The sequence below is a fragment of the Bufo bufo genome, chromosome 2 (assembly GCF_905171765.1).
Source record: "Bufo bufo chromosome 2, aBufBuf1.1, whole genome shotgun sequence".
Lineage (NCBI taxonomy): Eukaryota > Metazoa > Chordata > Amphibia > Anura > Bufonidae > Bufo > Bufo bufo.
Genome location: NC_053390.1, coordinates 14,814,268 through 14,833,430, shown reverse-complemented (window position 1 = coordinate 14,833,430; position 19,163 = coordinate 14,814,268). Strand labels below are relative to the sequence as shown.

Below are 19,163 nucleotides of genomic sequence, written 5' to 3'. Positions count from 1 at the left end.
GTAAGAGCCGTCATGTGCAGTGTGTACACGTGTGTGCAGTGACATGTAATGGAGGAGCTCCAGCCTCTTATATCACAAGGTAAGACCCGTCATGTGCAGTGTGTACACGTGTGTGCAGTGACATGTAATGGAGGAGCTCCAGCCTCTTATATCACAAGGTAAGAGCCGTCATGTGCAGTGTATACACGTGTGTGCAGTGACATGTAATGGAGGAGCACCAGCCTCTTATATCACAAGGTAAGAGCCGTCATGTGCAGTGTATACACGTGTGTGCAGTGACATGTAATGGAGGAGCACCAGCCTCTTATATCACAAGGTAAGAGCCGTCATGTGCAGTGTATACACGTGTGTGTATAGAGCCTGACGTCGGAGCTTCTGTCAGAGGGAGATATTAGGAAACCCTCCAGTGTTATCTCCTCCGATCACTAAACCTAGAAGTGAAGGAGCTGAGAGAAGAGTCTGATCTATAGACAGATCTACAGGAGGCCATGTGTTCAGTCACTGTGTGCTTGTGTTTCCACAGATGGATCCAGGAGGAGAAATCCACCAGAGAGATGTCCCCGTCCTCTGTATTCCCAGGACTGTCCAGAGGAGAAGGTCCCAGAGAACCCTCAGGTAGATGGAGCTGAGCCCTATACACATCTATATAGGGGGGTCCTGCAGTCATAGAGGGGTCATAGATTGTGGGGGTCTCTTCTGTGGATCTGTTAGATTTCCCACCTGTCTGCTGTATTGTACTGAATTGTTACAGATGACAAATCAGGGGGAAGATGTGACTGATATTAAAGTGGAGGATGAAGAAAAGAGGATGATGGACGATCCCCCGTGTAAGAGTGAGGTGGAGGAGGACATTCCAGGAGATGTCACCACAGGTATGGAATCATGAATGGAGAAAGTGACTTCAGATTCTGTCCTTGGTGCCTTCAGGGCAGGAGGAGAATCTGATCACCGGCTGCTGCTCTCTGATTGGAGATGTCTCCATCACATCATGAAGTGTTCCCCTTATCCAGCTGACGGCGATCTCTGATCAGATTCTTCTCTGATCCCGGCTGTTCCTGCAGGACATGACGGTCAGTCACATCCACACACCCACTGGGGACTATGAGGGCACAGATTTTGTGTCTGTGCTATTGTGAGGAACTAGATGTACGGCATTGTGCAGGAAAGGGTTAAGTATTATTTTGGGCTCGTCAGCAGATATTACAATAAATCCTGACATTTTGGTGATTTCCTTTAAATCAAATAAATTGGTGAAGAAATCCCCCAAAAATAACAGCGGAGAAGAAAACTCCTCATCTTACTTGTATATTTCATACATGAGGCTGGGGGCAAGAACTGAGGAGACATCTGACAACACACAAGGTCTCCTGACAACTCTGCATACAAGTCACAGGGGGACATGTTGTCTTCAGGACTTTCCTATAGAACAACCTTAGGCTGTGATATCAGCAGTCAGATGTCTATAACCTAGTGCCCACTATACAGCTCTCCGGGAACATGTCTTCTGGGGGTCTCCTATAAGGGTCTATGGAGGGAACCTTCCCCCCCTTATGCCCCCTCTCTGAGCGGTGACCGGCTGATGTCTATAATCTAGTGCCCACTATACAGCTCTCCGGGAACATGTCTTCTGGGGGTCTCCTATAAGGGTCTATAGAGGGAACCTTTCCCCCCTTATGCCCCCTCTCTGAGCGGTGACCGGCTGATGTCTATAATCTAGTGCCCACTATACAGCTCTCCGGGAACATGTCTTCTGGGGGTCTCCTATAAGGGTCTATGGAGGAACCTTTCCCCCCTTATGCCCCCTCTCTGAGCGGTGACAGGCTGATGTCTATAATCTAGTGCCCACTATACAGCTCTCCGGGAACATGTCTTCTGGGGGTCTCCTATAAGGGTCTATGGAGAGAACCTTTCCCCCTTATGCCCCCCTCTCTGAGCGGTGACGGCTGATGTCTATAATCTAGTGCCCACTATACAGCTCTCCGGGGACATGTCTTCTGGGGGTCTCCTATAAGGGTCTATGGAGGGAACCTTTCCCGCCTTATGCCCCCTCTCTGAGCGGTGACCGGCTGATGTCTATAATCTAGTGCCCACTATACAGCTCTCCGGGAACATGTCTTCTGGGGGTCTCCTATAAGGGTCTATGGAGGGAACCTTTCCCCCCTTATGCCCCCTCTCTGAGCGGTGACGGCTGATGTCTATAATCTAGTGCCCACTATACAGCTCTCCGGGAACATGTCTTCTGGGGGTCTCCTATAAGGGTCTATGGAGGGAACCTTCCCCCCCTTATGCCCCCTCTCTGAGCGGTGACCGGCTGATGTCTATAATCTAGTGCCCACTATACAGCTCTCCGGGAACATGTCTTCTGGGGGTCTCCTATAAGGGTCTATGTAGAGAACCTTTCCCCCCTTATGCCCCCTCTCTGAGCGGTGACCGGCTGATGTCTATAACCTAGTGCCCACTATACAGCTCTCCGGGAACATGTCTTCTGGGGGTCTCCTATAAGGGTCTATGGAGAGAACCTTTCCCCCCTTATGCCCCCTCTCTGAGCGGTGACCGGCCGATGTCTATAATCTAGTGCCCACTATACAGCTCTCCGGGAACATGTCTTCTGGGGGTCTCCTATAAGGGTCTATGGAGGGAACCTTTCCCCCCTTATGCCCCCTCTCTGAGCGGTGACGGCTGATGTCTATAACCTAGTGCCCACTATACAGCTCTCCGGGAACATGTCTTCTGGGGGTCTCCTATAAGGGTCTATGGAGGGAACCTTTCCCCCCTTATGCCCCCTCTCTGAGCGGTGACAGGCTGATGTCTATAATCTAGGGCCCACTATACAGCTCTCCGGGAACATGTCTTCTGGGGGTCTCCTATAAGGGTCTATGGAGGGAACCTTTCCCCCCTTATGCCCCCTCTCTGAGCGGTGACGGCTGATGTCTATAATCTAGTGCCCACTATACAGCTCTCCGGGAACATGTCTTCTGGGGGTCTCCTATAAGGGTCTATGAGGGAACCTTTCCCCCCTTATGCCCCCTCTCTGAGCGGTGACCGGCTGATGTCTATAATCTAGTGCCCACTATACAGCTCTCCGGGAACATGTCTTCTGGGGGTCTCCTATAAGGGTCTATGAGGGAACCTTTCCCCCCTTATGCCCCCTCTCTGAGCGGTGACCGGCTGATGTCTATAATCTAGTGCCCACTATACAGCTCTCCGGGAACATGTCTTCTGGGGGTCTCCTATAAGGGTCTATGAGGGAACCTTCCCCCCCCCCCTTATGCCCCCTCTCTGAGCGGTGACCGGCTGATGTCTATAATCTAGTGCCCACTATACAGCTCTCCGGGAACATGTCTTCTGGGGGTCTCCTATAAGGGTCTATGGAGGGAACCTTCCCCCCTTATGCCCCCTCTCTGAGCGGTGACCGGCTGATGTCTATAATCTAGTGCCCACTATACAGCTCTCTGGGAACATGTCTTCTGGGGGTCTCCTATAAGGGTCTATGGAGGGACCCTTTCCCCCTTATGCCCCCTCTCTGAGCGGTGACGGCTGATGTCTATAATCTAGTGCCCACTATACAGCTCTCCGGGAACATGTCTTCTGGGGGTCTCCTATAAGGGTCTATGGAGGGAACCTTCCCCCCTTATGCCCCCTCTCTGAGCGGTGACCGGCTGATGTCTATAATCTAGTGCCCACTATACAGCTCTCCGGGAACATGTCTTCTGGGGGTCTCCTATAAGGGTCTATGGAGGGAACCTTTCCCCCTTATGCCCCCTCTCTGAGCGGTGACCGGCTGATGTCTATAATCTAGTGCCCACTATACAGCTCTCCGGGAACATGTCTTCTGGGGGTCTCCTATAAGGGTCTATGGAGGGAACCTTCCCCCCCTTATGCCCCCTCTCTGAGCGGTGACGGCTGATGTCTATAATCTAGTGCCCACTATACAGCTCTACGGGAACATGTCTTCTGGGGGGTCTCCTATAAGGGTCTATGGAGGGAACCTTTCCCCCCTTATGCCCCCTCTCTGAGCGGTGACGGCTGATGTCTATAATCTAGTGCCCACTATACAGCTCTCCGGGAACATGTCTTCTGGGGGTCTCCTATAAGGGTCTATGAAGGAACCTTTCCCCCCTTATGCCCCCTCTCTGAGTGGTGACCGGCTGATGTCTATAATCTAGTGCCCACTATACATCTCTCCGGGAACATGTCTTCTGGGGGTCTCCTATAAGGGTCTATGAGAGAACCTTTCCCCCCTTATGCCCCCTCTCTGAGCGGTGACCGGCTGATGTCTATAATCTAGTGCCCACTATACAGCTCTCCGGGAACATGTCTTCTGGGGGTCTCCTATAAGGGTCTATGGAGGGAACCTTTCCCCCCTTATGCCCCCTCTCTGAGCGGTGACAGGCTGATGTCTATAATCTAGTGCCCACTATACAGCTCTCCGGGAACATGTCTTCTGGGGGTCTCCTATAAGGGTCTATGGAGGGAACCTTTCCCCCTTATGCCCCCTCTCTGAGCGGTGACCGGCTGATGTCTATAATCTAGTGCCCACTATACAGCTCTCCGGGAACATGTCTTCTGGGGGTCTCCTATAAGGGTCTATGGAGGGAACCTTCCCCCCCTTATGCCCCCTCTCTGAGCGGTGACCGGCTGATGTCTATAATCTAGTGCCCACTATACAGCTCTCCGGGAACATGTCTTCTGGGGGTCTCCTATAAGGGTCTATGGAGGGAACCTTTCCCCCCTTATGCCCCCTCTCTGAGCGGTGACGGCTGATGTCTATAATCTAGTGCCCACTATACAGCTCTCCGGGAACATGTCTTCTGGGGGTCTCCTATAAGGGTCTATGGAGAGAACCTTTTCCCCCTTATGCCCCCTCTCTGAGCGGTGACCGGCTGATGTCTATAATCTAGTGCCCACTATACAGCTCTCCGGGAACATGTCTTCTGGGGGTCTCCTATAAGGGTCTATGGAGGGAACCTTCCCCCCTTATGCCCCCTCTCTGAGCGGTGACGGCTGATGTCTATAATCTAGTGCCCACTATACAGCTCTCCGGGAACATGTCTTCTGGGGGTCTCCTATAAGGGTCTATGGAGGAACCTTTCCCCCCTTATGCCCCCTCTCTGAGCGGTGACCGGCTGATGTCTATAATCTAGTGCCCACTATACAGCTCTCCGGGAACATGTCTTCTGGGGGTCTCCTATAAGGGTCTATGGAGGGAACCTTTCCCCCCTTATGCCCCCTCTCTGAGCGGTGACCGGCTGATGTCTATAATCTAGTGCCCACTATACAGCTCTCCGGGAACATGTCTTCTGGGGGTCTCCTATAAGGGTCTATGGAGGGAACCTTTCCTCCCTTATGCCCCCTCTCTGAGCGGTGACGGCTGATGTCTATAATCTAGTGCCCACTATACCGCTCTCCGGGAACATGTCTTCTGGGGGGTCTCCTATAAGGGTCTATGGAGGGAACCTTTCCCCCCTTATGCCCCCTCTCTGAGCGGTGACCGGCTGATGTCTATAATCTAGTGCCCACTATACAGCTCTCCGGGAACATGTCTTCTGGGGGTCTCCTATAAGGGTCTATGAGGGAACCTTTCCCCCCTTATGCCCCCTCTCTGAGCGGTGACCGGCTGATGTCTATAATCTAGTGCCCACTATACAGCTCTCCGTGAACATGTCTTCTGGGGGTCTCCTATAAGGGTCTATGGAGGGAACCTTTCCCCCCTTATCCCCCCTCTCTGAGCGGTGACCGGCTGATGTCTATAATCTAGTGCCCACTATACAGCTCTCCGGGAACATGTCTTCTGGGGGTCTCCTATAAGGGTCTATGGAGGGAACCTTTCCCCCCTTATGCCCCCTCTCTGAGCGGTGACCGGCTGATGTCTATAATCTAGTGCCCACTATACAGCTCTCCGGGAACATGTCTTCTGGGGGTCTCCTATAAGGGTCTATGGAGGGAACCTTTCCTCCCTTATGCCCCCTCTCTGAGCGGTGACGGCTGATGTCTATAATCTAGTGCCCACTATACCGCTCTCCGGGAACATGTCTTCTGGGGGGTCTCCTATAAGGGTCTATGGAGGGAACCTTTCCCCCCTTATGCCCCCTCTCTGAGCGGTGACCGGCTGATGTCTATAATCTAGTGCCCACTATACAGCTCTCCGGGAACATGTCTTCTGGGGGTCTCCTATAAGGGTCTATGAGGGAACCTTTCCCCCCTTATGCCCCCTCTCTGAGCGGTGACCGGCTGATGTCTATAATCTAGTGCCCACTATACAGCTCTCCGGGAACATGTCTTCTGGGGGTCTCCTATAAGGGTCTATGGAGGGAACCTTTCCCCCCCTTATGCCCCCTCTCTGAGCGGTGACTGGCTGATGTCTATAACCTAGTGCCCACTATACAGCTCTCCGGGGACATGTCTTCTGGGGGTCTCCTATAAGGGTCTATGGAGAGAACCTTTCCCCCCTTATGCCCCCTCTCTGAGCGGTGACAGGCTGATGTCTATAATCTAGTGCCCACTATACAGCTCTCCGGGAACATGTCTTCTGGGGGTCTCCTATAAGGTCTATGGAGGGAACCTTTCCCCCCTTATGCCCCCTATCTGAGCGGTGACAGCTGATGTCTCTGGTCTATCACATATCTGTGACTCTGCAGTAGTTCTGGAGAAGTCACTGATGGTGGCAGTGCAGTGTGAGTGCTAGGAGTCCGGAGATGAGGCTCTTACTGCCCACCTGCCGCTGATTGACAGCTTTCTCCCTATCACTGTCAGTCAGTAGTATGAGGGGGGAGGGGAGCCCATATCTGATGAATACACTGGATTCATAATGGAAATGTCCATCATATGTGTAGCAACATCTAAGTGGTTGAGACGAGGCTGGGTCTCCATCTGTCTGGCCATAGGCACCCCAAAATGTCATTGTGAGGTTCCAATCAGGTACAATGGCGCTATTTCAAAGAAAATATTGTACCAAAAGGCATCAGAATCAACCTCACCCCAGGTGATAGACTTAGAAATACCAGCTTGATATAAGAATGGGAGGAGGAGGCTACAGGTAGCTCACGTAGATTTATGCGTCTCCTCCTTGAAGAGGAGAAAGTTCATCTTGACTCCAAACAAAAAAAGGTGAATAACCTCAGGGAACAAGCACTTAAATTTAAGGACGAAGCACAATTCCATAAAAAAGAGGAATATCTTCAAAATACCGTAGACAGATTTCAGTACATGGTCAGGGAACGCAAACACCAGCAATATTTGAGGGACTCCACCGAGTTCTAAGGAAACAGAGCATGCCTCTTTCTGAATAAAAGTACACAGAGAGAGGGTCAAAGCGAGGTATCATCATCATCAGAGGCTGAGGGTTCAGAAACTGAACAAAGTAGAACAACTAGAGGAGGAGGGAGAGGACAAAGAAATAGAGGTAGAGGAGGCAGGGGACAGACAAGAGCTACAGAAAAAATAATACAGGAAGTTATCAAACATGCAGCCCAACTGGCCCCTTACCTTCTGCGTCATCCTCTACTTTTTTAGTTCAACCCCCCATGCAAGCACCTTATCAACTCCGGAACAAAGTGTAGGGGGGATAGTAGCTAAAATAAGTACTAAATTGGAAATGATTAACCTCTCCTCCCACAAACTATCCGCTGACGAGATCTCCCTCCCTGCTGGAGGAAGGAGAAAGAGATAGGGTTGAAGGCCCCTTCACACAGTTAAAACCAAAACGGCACACAGATGCCACCTCCTCTACCAGACTCAAGCATATCCATTTTACATAAATTGGTTTCCAGAGACCTAGAGCAAATTCAAGCCACTAGGGGCAGGAACAATCTGAAGAAAAATGAATACCAGGCCCTTAAAGTATTAGAATGTGACCGGAATGTGATAAGGGGGGCAATTTAGTCCTAATGGACACAGGGAAATACAAGAAGATGTGTTTAGACATCCTGGGAAATAGGGAGTCATATGAACTACTACCCAAAGATCCCGGTCCCATGTGTTTCCTTGAATTGGGAGAGATTCTCAACAGAGGTTTTCGAGAAAAACTGATAAATGAGTCGGAGATGGATTTCCTCCTGCCACAACACCCGGTCACGGCTACATTTTATTCCCTGCCCAAGATACACAAAGGCACTAGTCCCCTTAGAGGACGCCCAATAGTATCAGGGGTAGGGAGTCTGGGGCAAAACGTAGGCATCTATGTGGACAAGATTATTCAACCATTTGTAACAGCACTCCCATCTTCTATAGGGGACACATCTGATCTCTTGTTGAGACTAAATGGTATATGTCTGGATGACACAATAATCTTTGCGTCCATAGATGTAGAGGCACTCTACAGTTCCATTAGACACAATCTGGGTTTAAATGCGGAGGAGTACTATTTATCAATGACAAAAGACTGACAGCACATAATAAGTTTGTCTTGGATCTATTGAACTTCAGCCTTACAAAGAACTACTTTATCTTTGACGACCGCCACAACCACCAGCTCAGGGGTACCGCGATGGGCAGTTCCTGTGCGCCCTCGTATGCAAATCTACTCCTGGGCTGGTGGGAGGCCAATTACATTGGGTCTGAAGAAATGGAAAGGTGGCAGGATAAAGTAGTCCTTTGGCTGGAGGTTCATAGACGATGTGTTTGTTCTATGGAGAGGGACCGAAGAATCCTTTGCGGATTTTGTGAAGATTATCAATGACAATGACCTGCATTACCATTCCTTGATGTAGATTGAAAGAGGCACAAACCAGAGCATTGTCACCTCGGTCTACCGTAAAAGCACAGCTGGCAGAAGCCTCCTCCGCTGGGACAGCGCACATCCTTTCCCCTTACGCAAAGGAATTCCCAAGGGCCAATATTTTAGACTCCGGAGAAACTGTTCCACAATGAAAAAGTTTAAAAAACAGGCATCAGATCTGAAAATGAGGTTTAGGGGGAGAGGTTTTCCCGACTGAGTTTTATGTACGGCTTATGAAATTGCGTGCAATGAAAAACGGTACCAGCTCCTCATCCCTAAAAAACAGAGAACAGCAAATGCCACAGGTCAGAATAATATCCGAATTATTGGTACCTTCGACAGCGGACACTGGGATATTTTAAAAGCGGACCCAGATTTAGATAAGGTTCTAGGATCATACCCCCAGATAACATTCAGAAAGGGGCGCAGTTTGAGGGACAGATTAGTCAATAGCCACTTCCAGCCACCTGAGAGACCTGGGAACTGGCTCTCTAGAAAACCCTTGGGGACCTTCAAATGTGGTAGCTGAACAGCATGTAGCCAGATCCGAAAAACAAAAATATTTGTCTGCTCCTATACAAATAAGGAATACACCATCAGAGACTTTATAAACTGTCTCACTACTGGTGTGGTCTACCTGGCCCAATGTACTTGCCCACTGGACTATGTGGGCAAGACGAAACGGGAATTTAGGAGACGGATAAGAGATCATGTTAATGACGTCCTTAATGAAAAAGACACATCAGTGGCACGCCACATCTTGCAATGCCACGGAGGCGACACCAGCTGCCTCAAATTTATAGGGATACAACATGTCCCCAAACCAAAGAGAGGCGGAGGCAGGGATAAGATGATCCTGCGAGCCGAAACTAAATGGACATATAGACTAAACTCCGTGACACAGAAGGGCCTAAATGAATATATTTCATATAAGCCATTCTTGTAATAAATTCAACATTCATCTGACCAAATCATGGTATCGTGTCAAATACATTTGTTTGTTGACTGTGCTGGATCTCCATGAACATCTTGCTACCTCGACAGACATGGGAGGAATGATGCACAGTTTTATGTGCCAATTTTTCAAATGTAGTCTGTCTCTCAGAGATTGAATTGTAAAACGTCTGTGTCCACCTAGCAGATCATTTTTAAGTATCATCCATCGCTATATATTTGTCTAGGATGGTAAACACACACGGACACTGTGTCCTACAAGGACCTGTATATATTTGTGTGTTACTATCTCTAATTTAGTGCACTCTTCAGAGATAAGATCATATATGTGTCTGCCAGGAGGGACTCAAAATGTATATGTGCCCACCTAGCAGACTCTAAATACATGTTCGTTGATTGATTATATTTGCTTCCGTGGGCATATGCATGTAAATAGTTTATCCTGCAAGGACCTGCCGGGGACGCGATGCTAGATCCCCATCACAACTAACACGCTTACCACTGACGTCATTTCCGGTTGCGAGCGAGGCGCTGCTGACTGGGCATAACTGAGCATCGTGGCCCAAGGATCGCGCGCATTCGCTCAGGACGGCATGACAAGTAAGTGGGAGGGGTCAATGGAGCGCTCACTCTGCAACCATAGGTTAATTAATCAGATGGGCAGGGTTGAAGCGCTATAAAAAATGGACACATAGACGCATTACTTGCCACTGCCTTAATATACGTGCGGGAGCGCTGCCACTGCACCAGACGCCCCGACGATACAGCTTTTGTCCCTGAAGAACCATAATTCTTTATGGTGAAACGCGTCGGACATTTGCATATTAGGAAGGACTATTGTTAGGGCTGGACAGCAATAGACCTAAGGTTCCAGCGGCTGGGGGTCGCCCTTTTCAGGGCGGGTGCCCGGAAATACAGCCTGTTAGGGTTCTCCCAGCTTCCTGAGTTAGCTTATATAGGGAAAGAACCCAGGCCGAGCATCCCCCCATTAAGATATTGTTTAAGCGCCCCCTCTGACAAAGTGCCGCTTGACGTATATGGGACTAGAGCTGCCAGTCATACCTGACACCCTTCCAGTAAAGCAGTGCACCTTTAGCATTGTTTTAACTTAGTGTCTCAATATCTTAAAACTAAATGAATTAAATGTTATGTTTTAAATAACTACAACAAGGTACACTCAGTTCAAAAGCTTTCATATAAGACCAAAATGAGAGCATTAGTCCAAGCAACAGAGGAGATATCACTGTTCTAAATCGAGTCGGGAATAATCGCAGGTAAAACCGGTTTTCATTTTCAGCTACATTCACTGCATCACGATTTCTAACAGTGATATCTCCCCATGTACTGAAGATATTGCTGTCAGCTTTCAGCCAATGCAAAGACCATATCTTTAGCTGGTAACAAACCAGAGATATGAGCAGATAAAGCAGCTGCCCCCTCCCTGTCAGTCTGGAGGAGGAGGGGGGCAGTTGCAGAGCTTACAGATGCAGGAGGAAAGGGAAAATAGTAAAATTATATAGAAATGTGGTATTATAATGAGTGTACGGACCCACATACCCGTATATACTCGAGTATAAGCCGACCCGAGTATAAGCCGAGGCCCCTAATTTTACCCCCAAAAAAATGGGAAAAATGATTGACTCGAGTATAAGACTAGGGTGGGAAATGCAGCTATAATGCAGAGTGTATGTGTATATAATGCACACACTCTACATTATATACACACATCTGCAAGAGGGTGACTCCCTGTATTTAATGCAGAGTGTGTGCATTATATACACACACACTCTGCATTAAATACAGGGAGCCATCCACAGATCTCCCCCCTAAACAGTGCCATCCACAGATCTCCCCCCTAAACAGTGCCATCCACAGATCTCCCCCCTAAACAGTGCCATCCACAGATCTCCCCCCTAAACAGTGCCATCCACAGATCCCCCCCCCTAAACAGTGCCATCCACAGATCCCCCTACAGTGCCATCCACAGATCCCCCTCCCCGACGCTCACAGCAGTATATTTAAACTAATCAGTAACCTTTAACTTTGGATATCTTACTTTGTCTTTGCTCCGGTAATAGCAGGCAGTGCGGGGGGCGGCGCTCACTCACTGACGTCACGCGCCTGCTCCCACTAGGCGGCGCAGGCGCGTGACGTCAGTGAGTGAGCGCCGCCCCCCGCACTGCCTGCTATTACCGGAGCTAAGACCTAGACTCGAGTATAAGACGAGGGGGCTTTTTGAGCACAAAAATATGTGCCAAAAAACTCGTCTTATACTCGAGTATATACGGTAATAAAATTGTTATTCTTACCCCATAGTGAACATTGTAAAAAAAATTCCACAAAATAATGTAAAAATTGCAGTTGTTTTCTTTCCCCCTAAAAATAAAATAATGTTATTTAATACAATATATATACCCCAACTAATCCCGCAAAATAAAATTAAAATATAGAAGAAAAAATTAAAAAGTTATGACTACTGAACACAAAGGGGGAAAATATTATTGGTCCTTAAAGGGAGTCTGTCAGCACATTTACCCCTTTTTAACAGTTCCCATAGCGCTGTAGCCGCAACACAGATGATTAAAACGGTACCTTTATATGCTTTTGTGGACTTGAGGGCTCGCAAGTGCCCAGGGGCGGCGTCCACCACGTTGGTGCCCAGGGGCATCTTTGCCTCTTCGGCTCTTATCCCCGCCCAGCCTCTTCCTCTGCCCGTCCATCTGTTTTCTCTCCCCCTCAGCGAGATCCCGCGCCTGCGCGCTGACTTCCTTGGCCGGGGCATGCGCACTGCGATGCCCATTGCTGGTACTGCATCGCAGTAGCTTAGGCACATGCGCCGGCTAACGGATCATACAGATAAATTTACTTCTCTGTATGATCCGTTAGCCGGCGCATGAGCATAAGCTACTGCGATGCCGTGCCAGCAATGGGCATCGCAGTGCGCATGCCCTGGCCAAGGAAGTCAGCGCGCAGGCGCGGGATCTCGCTGAGGGGGAGAGAAAACAGATGGGCGGGCAGAGGAAGAGGCTGGGCGGGGATAAGAGCCGAAGAGGCAGAGATGCCTGGGCACCAACGTGGTGGACGCCGCCCCTGGGCACTTGCGAGCCCTCAAGTCCACAAAAGCATATAAAGGTACCGTTTTAATCATCTGTGTTGCGGCTACAGCGCTATGGGAACTGTTAAAAAGGGTTAAATGTGCTGACAGACTCCCTTTAAGGCTAAAATTAATTATGTCACTAAGGGATTAAAACACAACAGTGTCACATGAGTTGTGGGCCAGCAAGATTTACCACAGACACAATAAAAAAATCTACAATAAAAAAGTGACATTTTTGGGAGGGTTTTTCCTATTGTAACGGGACTGTTAGGAGGGTAAAGGGATGCACAATTGCTGTTAGCAGTCTACACCAAAATCCGCTACTTTTGTTTCCTCCCCATTAGCTCTTTGATAAATCCCCTAAATGCTGCTTAGACCCTTTTGTCGTCAGACCATTTAGGCTCTTAAATATGAGCTTTGGGGAATTTTCATCTGACATAACAACCTTTTGCGCCAAAAAGTGGCGTATATCTGTTTGTAAATGACCCATAAGTGCTTGTGATATGTGGAGAACACTACATGTACATGAGCCACATGTCCTCACCTTTTGTCATGGAGGTAGCATGTAGTTAAGGGTGGAGCAGAAGGGGCTGTCTCTGCTTCCTGTAATGTCCCTCTTTCCTCCTCTCTCCCCTCTACATGACCCATTTGGCCTGGCTACGTGGCCCTCCCACTCAGCCCTTTCTCTTCAGTGGACCGGTCCCTGGTTTTACTAAGCATTCTACAACCAGAATATAACAGGACAACATGGACATGAATGGCCCAGTTCCCACACTCGGGAAACGTGTCTGTCATACTCACACAACGAGGTTTCTTTAAACACATAAAAATTCTGGAGGAATTTACACCAGTGCTCATTTATATAAAACATTATAAAAATGTAAGTGTTTTGGGGTTTTACTCTGGATTCTCAGTGCCTGCATATTTTATATACTGTGCATAACCTCCCCTGGTGTCTGTCCTATTGCTGAAGGTTATTCCTTGGGCACATGCACACGCAGAAAAATGCTGGCCCCAGAAGGTTACAGTAATACAATCAAAAACGGTATGAAAACGTAAAAGTGGACACAATAAAGTACAAAAATCAATGTGGACGTAGATAAAGGATATCCTGTATAGTGCAGATCACTCAATTTAATAACTCCCGCAACTTTATCACACATACCTGCCTGGGGGAGAGGAAAGGAAAATTATCAATGGGTCTTCTCTCTCTCTCTTTCCCTCCCTAACTTCCTTAGCCCATCTGTGGAGGAATGCACTTCAAAATATTCTCTCTTCATAAATTTTTCCTTAGTATATGTACAGTCAGCTCTGAAACTGGGTGCGCTCTCTGGCTTCTCGGGGTGAGTTGACTATGACTTACTTTTGGAGGGGACAACATGAATATCAGCATCCCTACATTAATGCCGGGCATGTTATTTCTTCTTTTGTATTTACTCTCAATTTCAGTAAGAGACTTGATTTAAAAGGAACCTGTCACCGAGATTTTGTGCATAGAGCTGAGGACATGGGCTGCTAGATCGCCGCTAGCACATCCGCAGTCCCCATAGCTCTGTATGCTTTTATTGTGTAATGAAAACGATTTGATACATATGCTAATTAACGTGAGATGAGTCAGGGACAGGACTCATCTCAGGTTAATTTGCATATGTATCAAATCGTTTTTTTTACACAATAAAAGCACGGAGAGCTATGGGGACTGGGTATTGCGGATGTGCTAGCGGCCATCTAGCAACCCATGGCCTCAGCTCTAAACAAAATGTGTTGGCAGACAGAAGACAGGTTGCCAGACTTGGCCGGGCTTATCAAATTTTTGAGTCATGATTTACTGTATACAGGGAGTGCAGAATTATTAGGCAAATGAGTATTTTGACCACATCATCCTCTTTATGCATGTTGTCTTACTCCAAGCTGTATAGGCTCGAAAGCCTACTACCAATTAAGCATATTAGGTGATGTGCATCTCTGTAATGAGAAGGGGTGTGGTCTAATGACATCAACACCCTATATCAGGTGTGCATAATTATTAGGCAACTTCCTTTCCTTTGGCAAAATGGGTCAAAAGAAGGACTTGACAGGCTCAGAAAAGTCAAAAATAGTGAGATATCTTGCAGAGGGATGCAGCACTCTTAAAATTGCAAAGCTTCTGAAGCGTGATCATCGAACAATCAAGCGTTTCATTCAAAATAGTCAACAGGGTCGCAAGAAGCGTGTGGAAAAACCAAGGCGCAAAATAACTGCCCATGAACTGAGAAAAGTCAAGCGTGCAGCTGCCAAGATGCCACTTGCCACCAGTTTGGCCATATTTCAGAGCTGCAACATCACTGGAGTGCCCAAAAGCACAAGGTGTGCAATACTCAGAGACATGGCCAAGGTAAGAAAGGCTGAAAGACGACCACCACTGAACAAGACACACAAGCTGAAACGTCAAGACTGGGCCAAGAAATATCTCAAGACTGATTTTTCTAAGGTTTTATGGACTGATGAAATGAGAGTGAGTCTTGATGGGCCAGATGGATGGGCCCGTGGCTGGATTGGTAAAGGGCAGAGAGCTCCAGTCCGACTCAGACGCCAGCAAGGTGGAGGTGGAGTACTGGTTTGGGCTGGTATCATCAAAGATGAGCTTGTGGGGCCTTTTCGGGTTGAGGATGGAGTCAAGCTCAACTCCCAGTCCTACTGCCAGTTTCTGGAAGACACCTTCTTCAAGCAGTGGTACAGGAAGAAGTCTGCATCCTTCAAGAAAAACATGATTTTCATGCAGGACAATGCTCCATCACACGCGTCCAAGTACTCCACAGCGTGGCTGGCAAGAAAGGGTATAAAAGAAGAAAATCTAATGACATGGCCTCCTTGTTCACCTGATCTGAACCCCATTGAGAACCTGTGGTCCATCATCAAATGTGAGATTTACAAGGAGGGAAAACAGTACACCTCTCTGAACAGTGTCTGGGAGGCTGTGGTTGCTGCTGCACGCAATGTTGATGGTGAACAGATCAAAACACTGACAGAATCCATGGATGGCAGGCTTTTGAGTGTCCTTGCAAAGAAAGGTGGCTATATTGGTCACTGATTTGTTTTTGTTTTGTTTTTGAATGTCAGAAATGTATATTTGTGAATGTTGAGATGTTATATTGGTTTCACTGGTAAAAATAAATAATTGAAATGGGTATATATTTGCTTTTTGTTAAGTTGCCTAATAATTATGCACAGTAATAGTCACCTGCACACACAGATATCCCCCTAAAATAGCTAAAACTAAAAACAAACTAAAAACTACTTCCAAAAATATTCAGCTTTGATATTAATGAGTTTTTTGGGTTCATTGAGAACATGGTTGTTCAATAATAAAATTAATCCTCAAAAATACAACTTGCCTAATAATTCTGCACTCCCTGTATAAAGTCTTGACCAGGCACAGAACAGAATCCTGGACTAAGGCCGAATGCACACGGCCGTGGAACATGGACGTGAGCGATCCGTGGTATCCCGGCCTGGCATCCTGCTGACAGCAGGAGCTCACGGCGTCATTGGTTGCTATGACGCCGTGCGCTTCATGCCGCCGCTGCACTACAGTAATACACTCGTATAGGTCATACGAGTGTATTACTGTAGTGCAGCGGCGGCATGAAGCGCACGGCGTAATAGCAACCAATGACGCCATGCGCTCCTGCTGTCAGCAGGATGCCAGGCCGGGATACCACAGACCGCTCACGTCCGTGTTCCACAGCTGTGTGCATTCGGCCTAAGTCAGAAACATGTATAAGGGTGTAACCACACATGCAGTTTTTGGTGCAGTTTTTTGGCCAACACCTGTAGTGGATTCAAAAGGAATGGCTTATGCTCCCCCTTCCTGCTGGTTCCACTTCCAGCCTAATAGAAATGTTATAGGTTTGTCTACTCTGTAGTTTGGGGGGGAAAAAACACAAATTTCAATTTTTATCTTCACAGAAAATCCCAGTAAGAATTCTGAGGAAAACTTCATGTTATCACAAAATTATAAAGTGGAAGATGAAGATGTCCTGCAGTGCTCTTCAGGAGAAAACTTAATTACCCATATAGTACATCCAGGACTTCACAGTACAGATTTATCCTATAATCATCCTAATCATGAGGAACCTTCTCCTGACCAATCACAGATTGTTACAAGTACAGGTCAGAAATGGGGTGAAAGGTTTCACTATGGTAAAGGGTTCATACAAAGCTTAGGTCTTTCTACACACAAAGTAATTCATACAGGAGAGAAACCATACTCCTGTTCACATTGCAAGAAATGTTTTACAGATAAATCATATCTTGTTGCACATGAGAGAAGTAATACAGGAGAGAAGCCATATTCATGTTCAGAATGTGGAATATATTTTACTCAAAAAGCAAATCTGTTTAAACATCAGAGATTTCACACAGGAGAGAAGCCGTATTCATGTTCAGAATGTGGGAAATGTTTTTCACAAAAATACAACCTTGTTGAACATCAGAGAATTCACACAGGGGAGAAAACATATTCATGTTCAGAATGTGGGAAGTGCTTTAAACAAAGAACAAATCTTATTCAGCATCAGAGATCTCACACGGGAGAGAAACCATATTCATGTTTAGAATGTGGGAAATGCTTTACGTATTACACTCAACTTGCTATACATGAGAAAAATCATACAGGAGAGAAGCCGTATTCATGTTCAGAATGTGGGAAATATTTTATATATAAATCACAACTTGTTATGCATGAGAGAATGCACACAGGAGAGAAACCATATTCATGTTCAGAATGTGGGAAATGTTTTAGAAAAAAATCTGATCTTGTTACACATAACAGAATTCACACAGGAGAGAAGCCATATTCATGTTCAGAATGTGGGAAGTGCTTTACGTATAACACTCAACTTGCTATACATGAGAAAATTCACACAGGAGAGAAGCTATATTCATGTTCAGAATGTGGGAAATATTTTATATATAAATCACAACTTGTTATGCATGAGAGAATGCACACAGGAGAGAAACCATATTCATGTTCAGAATGTGGGAAATGTTTTAGACAAAAATCAGAGCTTGTTACACATAGCAGAATTCACACAGGAGAGAAGCCATATTCATGTTCAGAATGTGGGAAATGTTTTACACAGCAAACACATTTAAGTAAACATCAGAGATTTCACACAGGAGAGCAGCCGTATTCATGTTCAGAATGTGGGAAATGTTTTACAGGGAAATCATCGTTTGTTGCACATGAAAAAAGTCACAAAGGAAAGAAACCATATTCATGTTCAGAATGTGGGAAATGTTTTACAAGGAAATCTATTCTTGTTGCACATGAAAGAAGTCACACAGGAGAGAAACCGTTTTCATGTTCAGAATGTGGAAAATGTTTTACAGGGAAATCATCGCTTGTTGCACATGAAAAAAGTCACACAGGAGAGAAACCGTTTTCATGTTCAGAATGTGGAAAATGTTTTACAGATAAATCAAATCTTGTAAAACATTTGAGAATTCACACAGGAGTGAAACCATATTCATGTTCTGAATGTGGGAAAAGTTTTACACAGAAATCATATCTTGTTAAACATCAGAAATGTTACACAGGGAAAAGCCATACTCTTGTTCAGAATTAAAACTTATTAAACATGATAGAATTCACAAAGGTGAGAAACCATTTTAACATGCCCATATGATTAGATACGGGTCCAAATAAATTCTACCCAATACTAAATTGCTATAATTGCCTGGAAAAGTATTTTTTTCATTGTATCTCTTCTCCTTGATTGACCCAAATCAAATCGCACACATTTCAAATCTGATAGAATCAGGATTTTTTTGTAAAATTCAAGTTACACTTTTAAATTTTAGAATCAATTTATCTGTAATTAGGTTATTTATGGACCTTGAACAAGCCAGTAAGAGGGATTTTTATTGGGTAGAATTAGCCCAGATCTTCCAGACAACCAAACTGTGATTGAGATCTGTGGAGGAAAAGTATTGTGCATATAAGGAAGAGAAGAAGAGCCTTGTTTACCTCCAGAGCAGTGAAGATGAACTGTCCCCATAAACCTTGCTTCTTATCACTGTATTCACACCTCCACCCACACTGCGGGAGAGTCCAGAGTGACTTGGGGAGAAGTAACAACGCTCCATTGGAATTGTTTTAGAACTTTTGTGGACATATTAATATTTCATCCAAACAGTATTTGCAGATAATATAAACTCTTCTATTGTCACTGACAGACATTGTCTTTTTGGCTCATATTATACTTTCTACTAGCGCTGTGACTAGGGGTGAGTGAATCGCTCTTCGGTTCCAAGATCCGAAGTCGATTCATTCACCACCTTCGTTTTAATGCTGTACAGAGACCTGTCTCCGTACATGTATGGGCTTTGGTGAGGCCAACTTCTTTAAGTCCA

At 46.5% G+C, this 19,163-nt stretch overlaps 1 protein-coding gene across 1 annotated transcript; it reads left to right on the top strand.

Annotated features, from left to right (window-relative positions):
• The first annotated feature begins 811 nt into the window (after positions 1-811).
• On the top strand, positions 812-18,717 carry LOC120990623 (zinc finger protein OZF-like). The gene is made up of 3 exons (XM_040419542.1): positions 812-872; positions 16,716-18,189; positions 18,633-18,717. The coding sequence occupies exons 1-3, from the start codon at positions 812-814 to the stop codon at positions 18,715-18,717; spliced, it is 1,620 nt and encodes a 539-aa protein (XP_040275476.1).
• Positions 18,718-19,163: the final 446 nt, after the last annotated feature.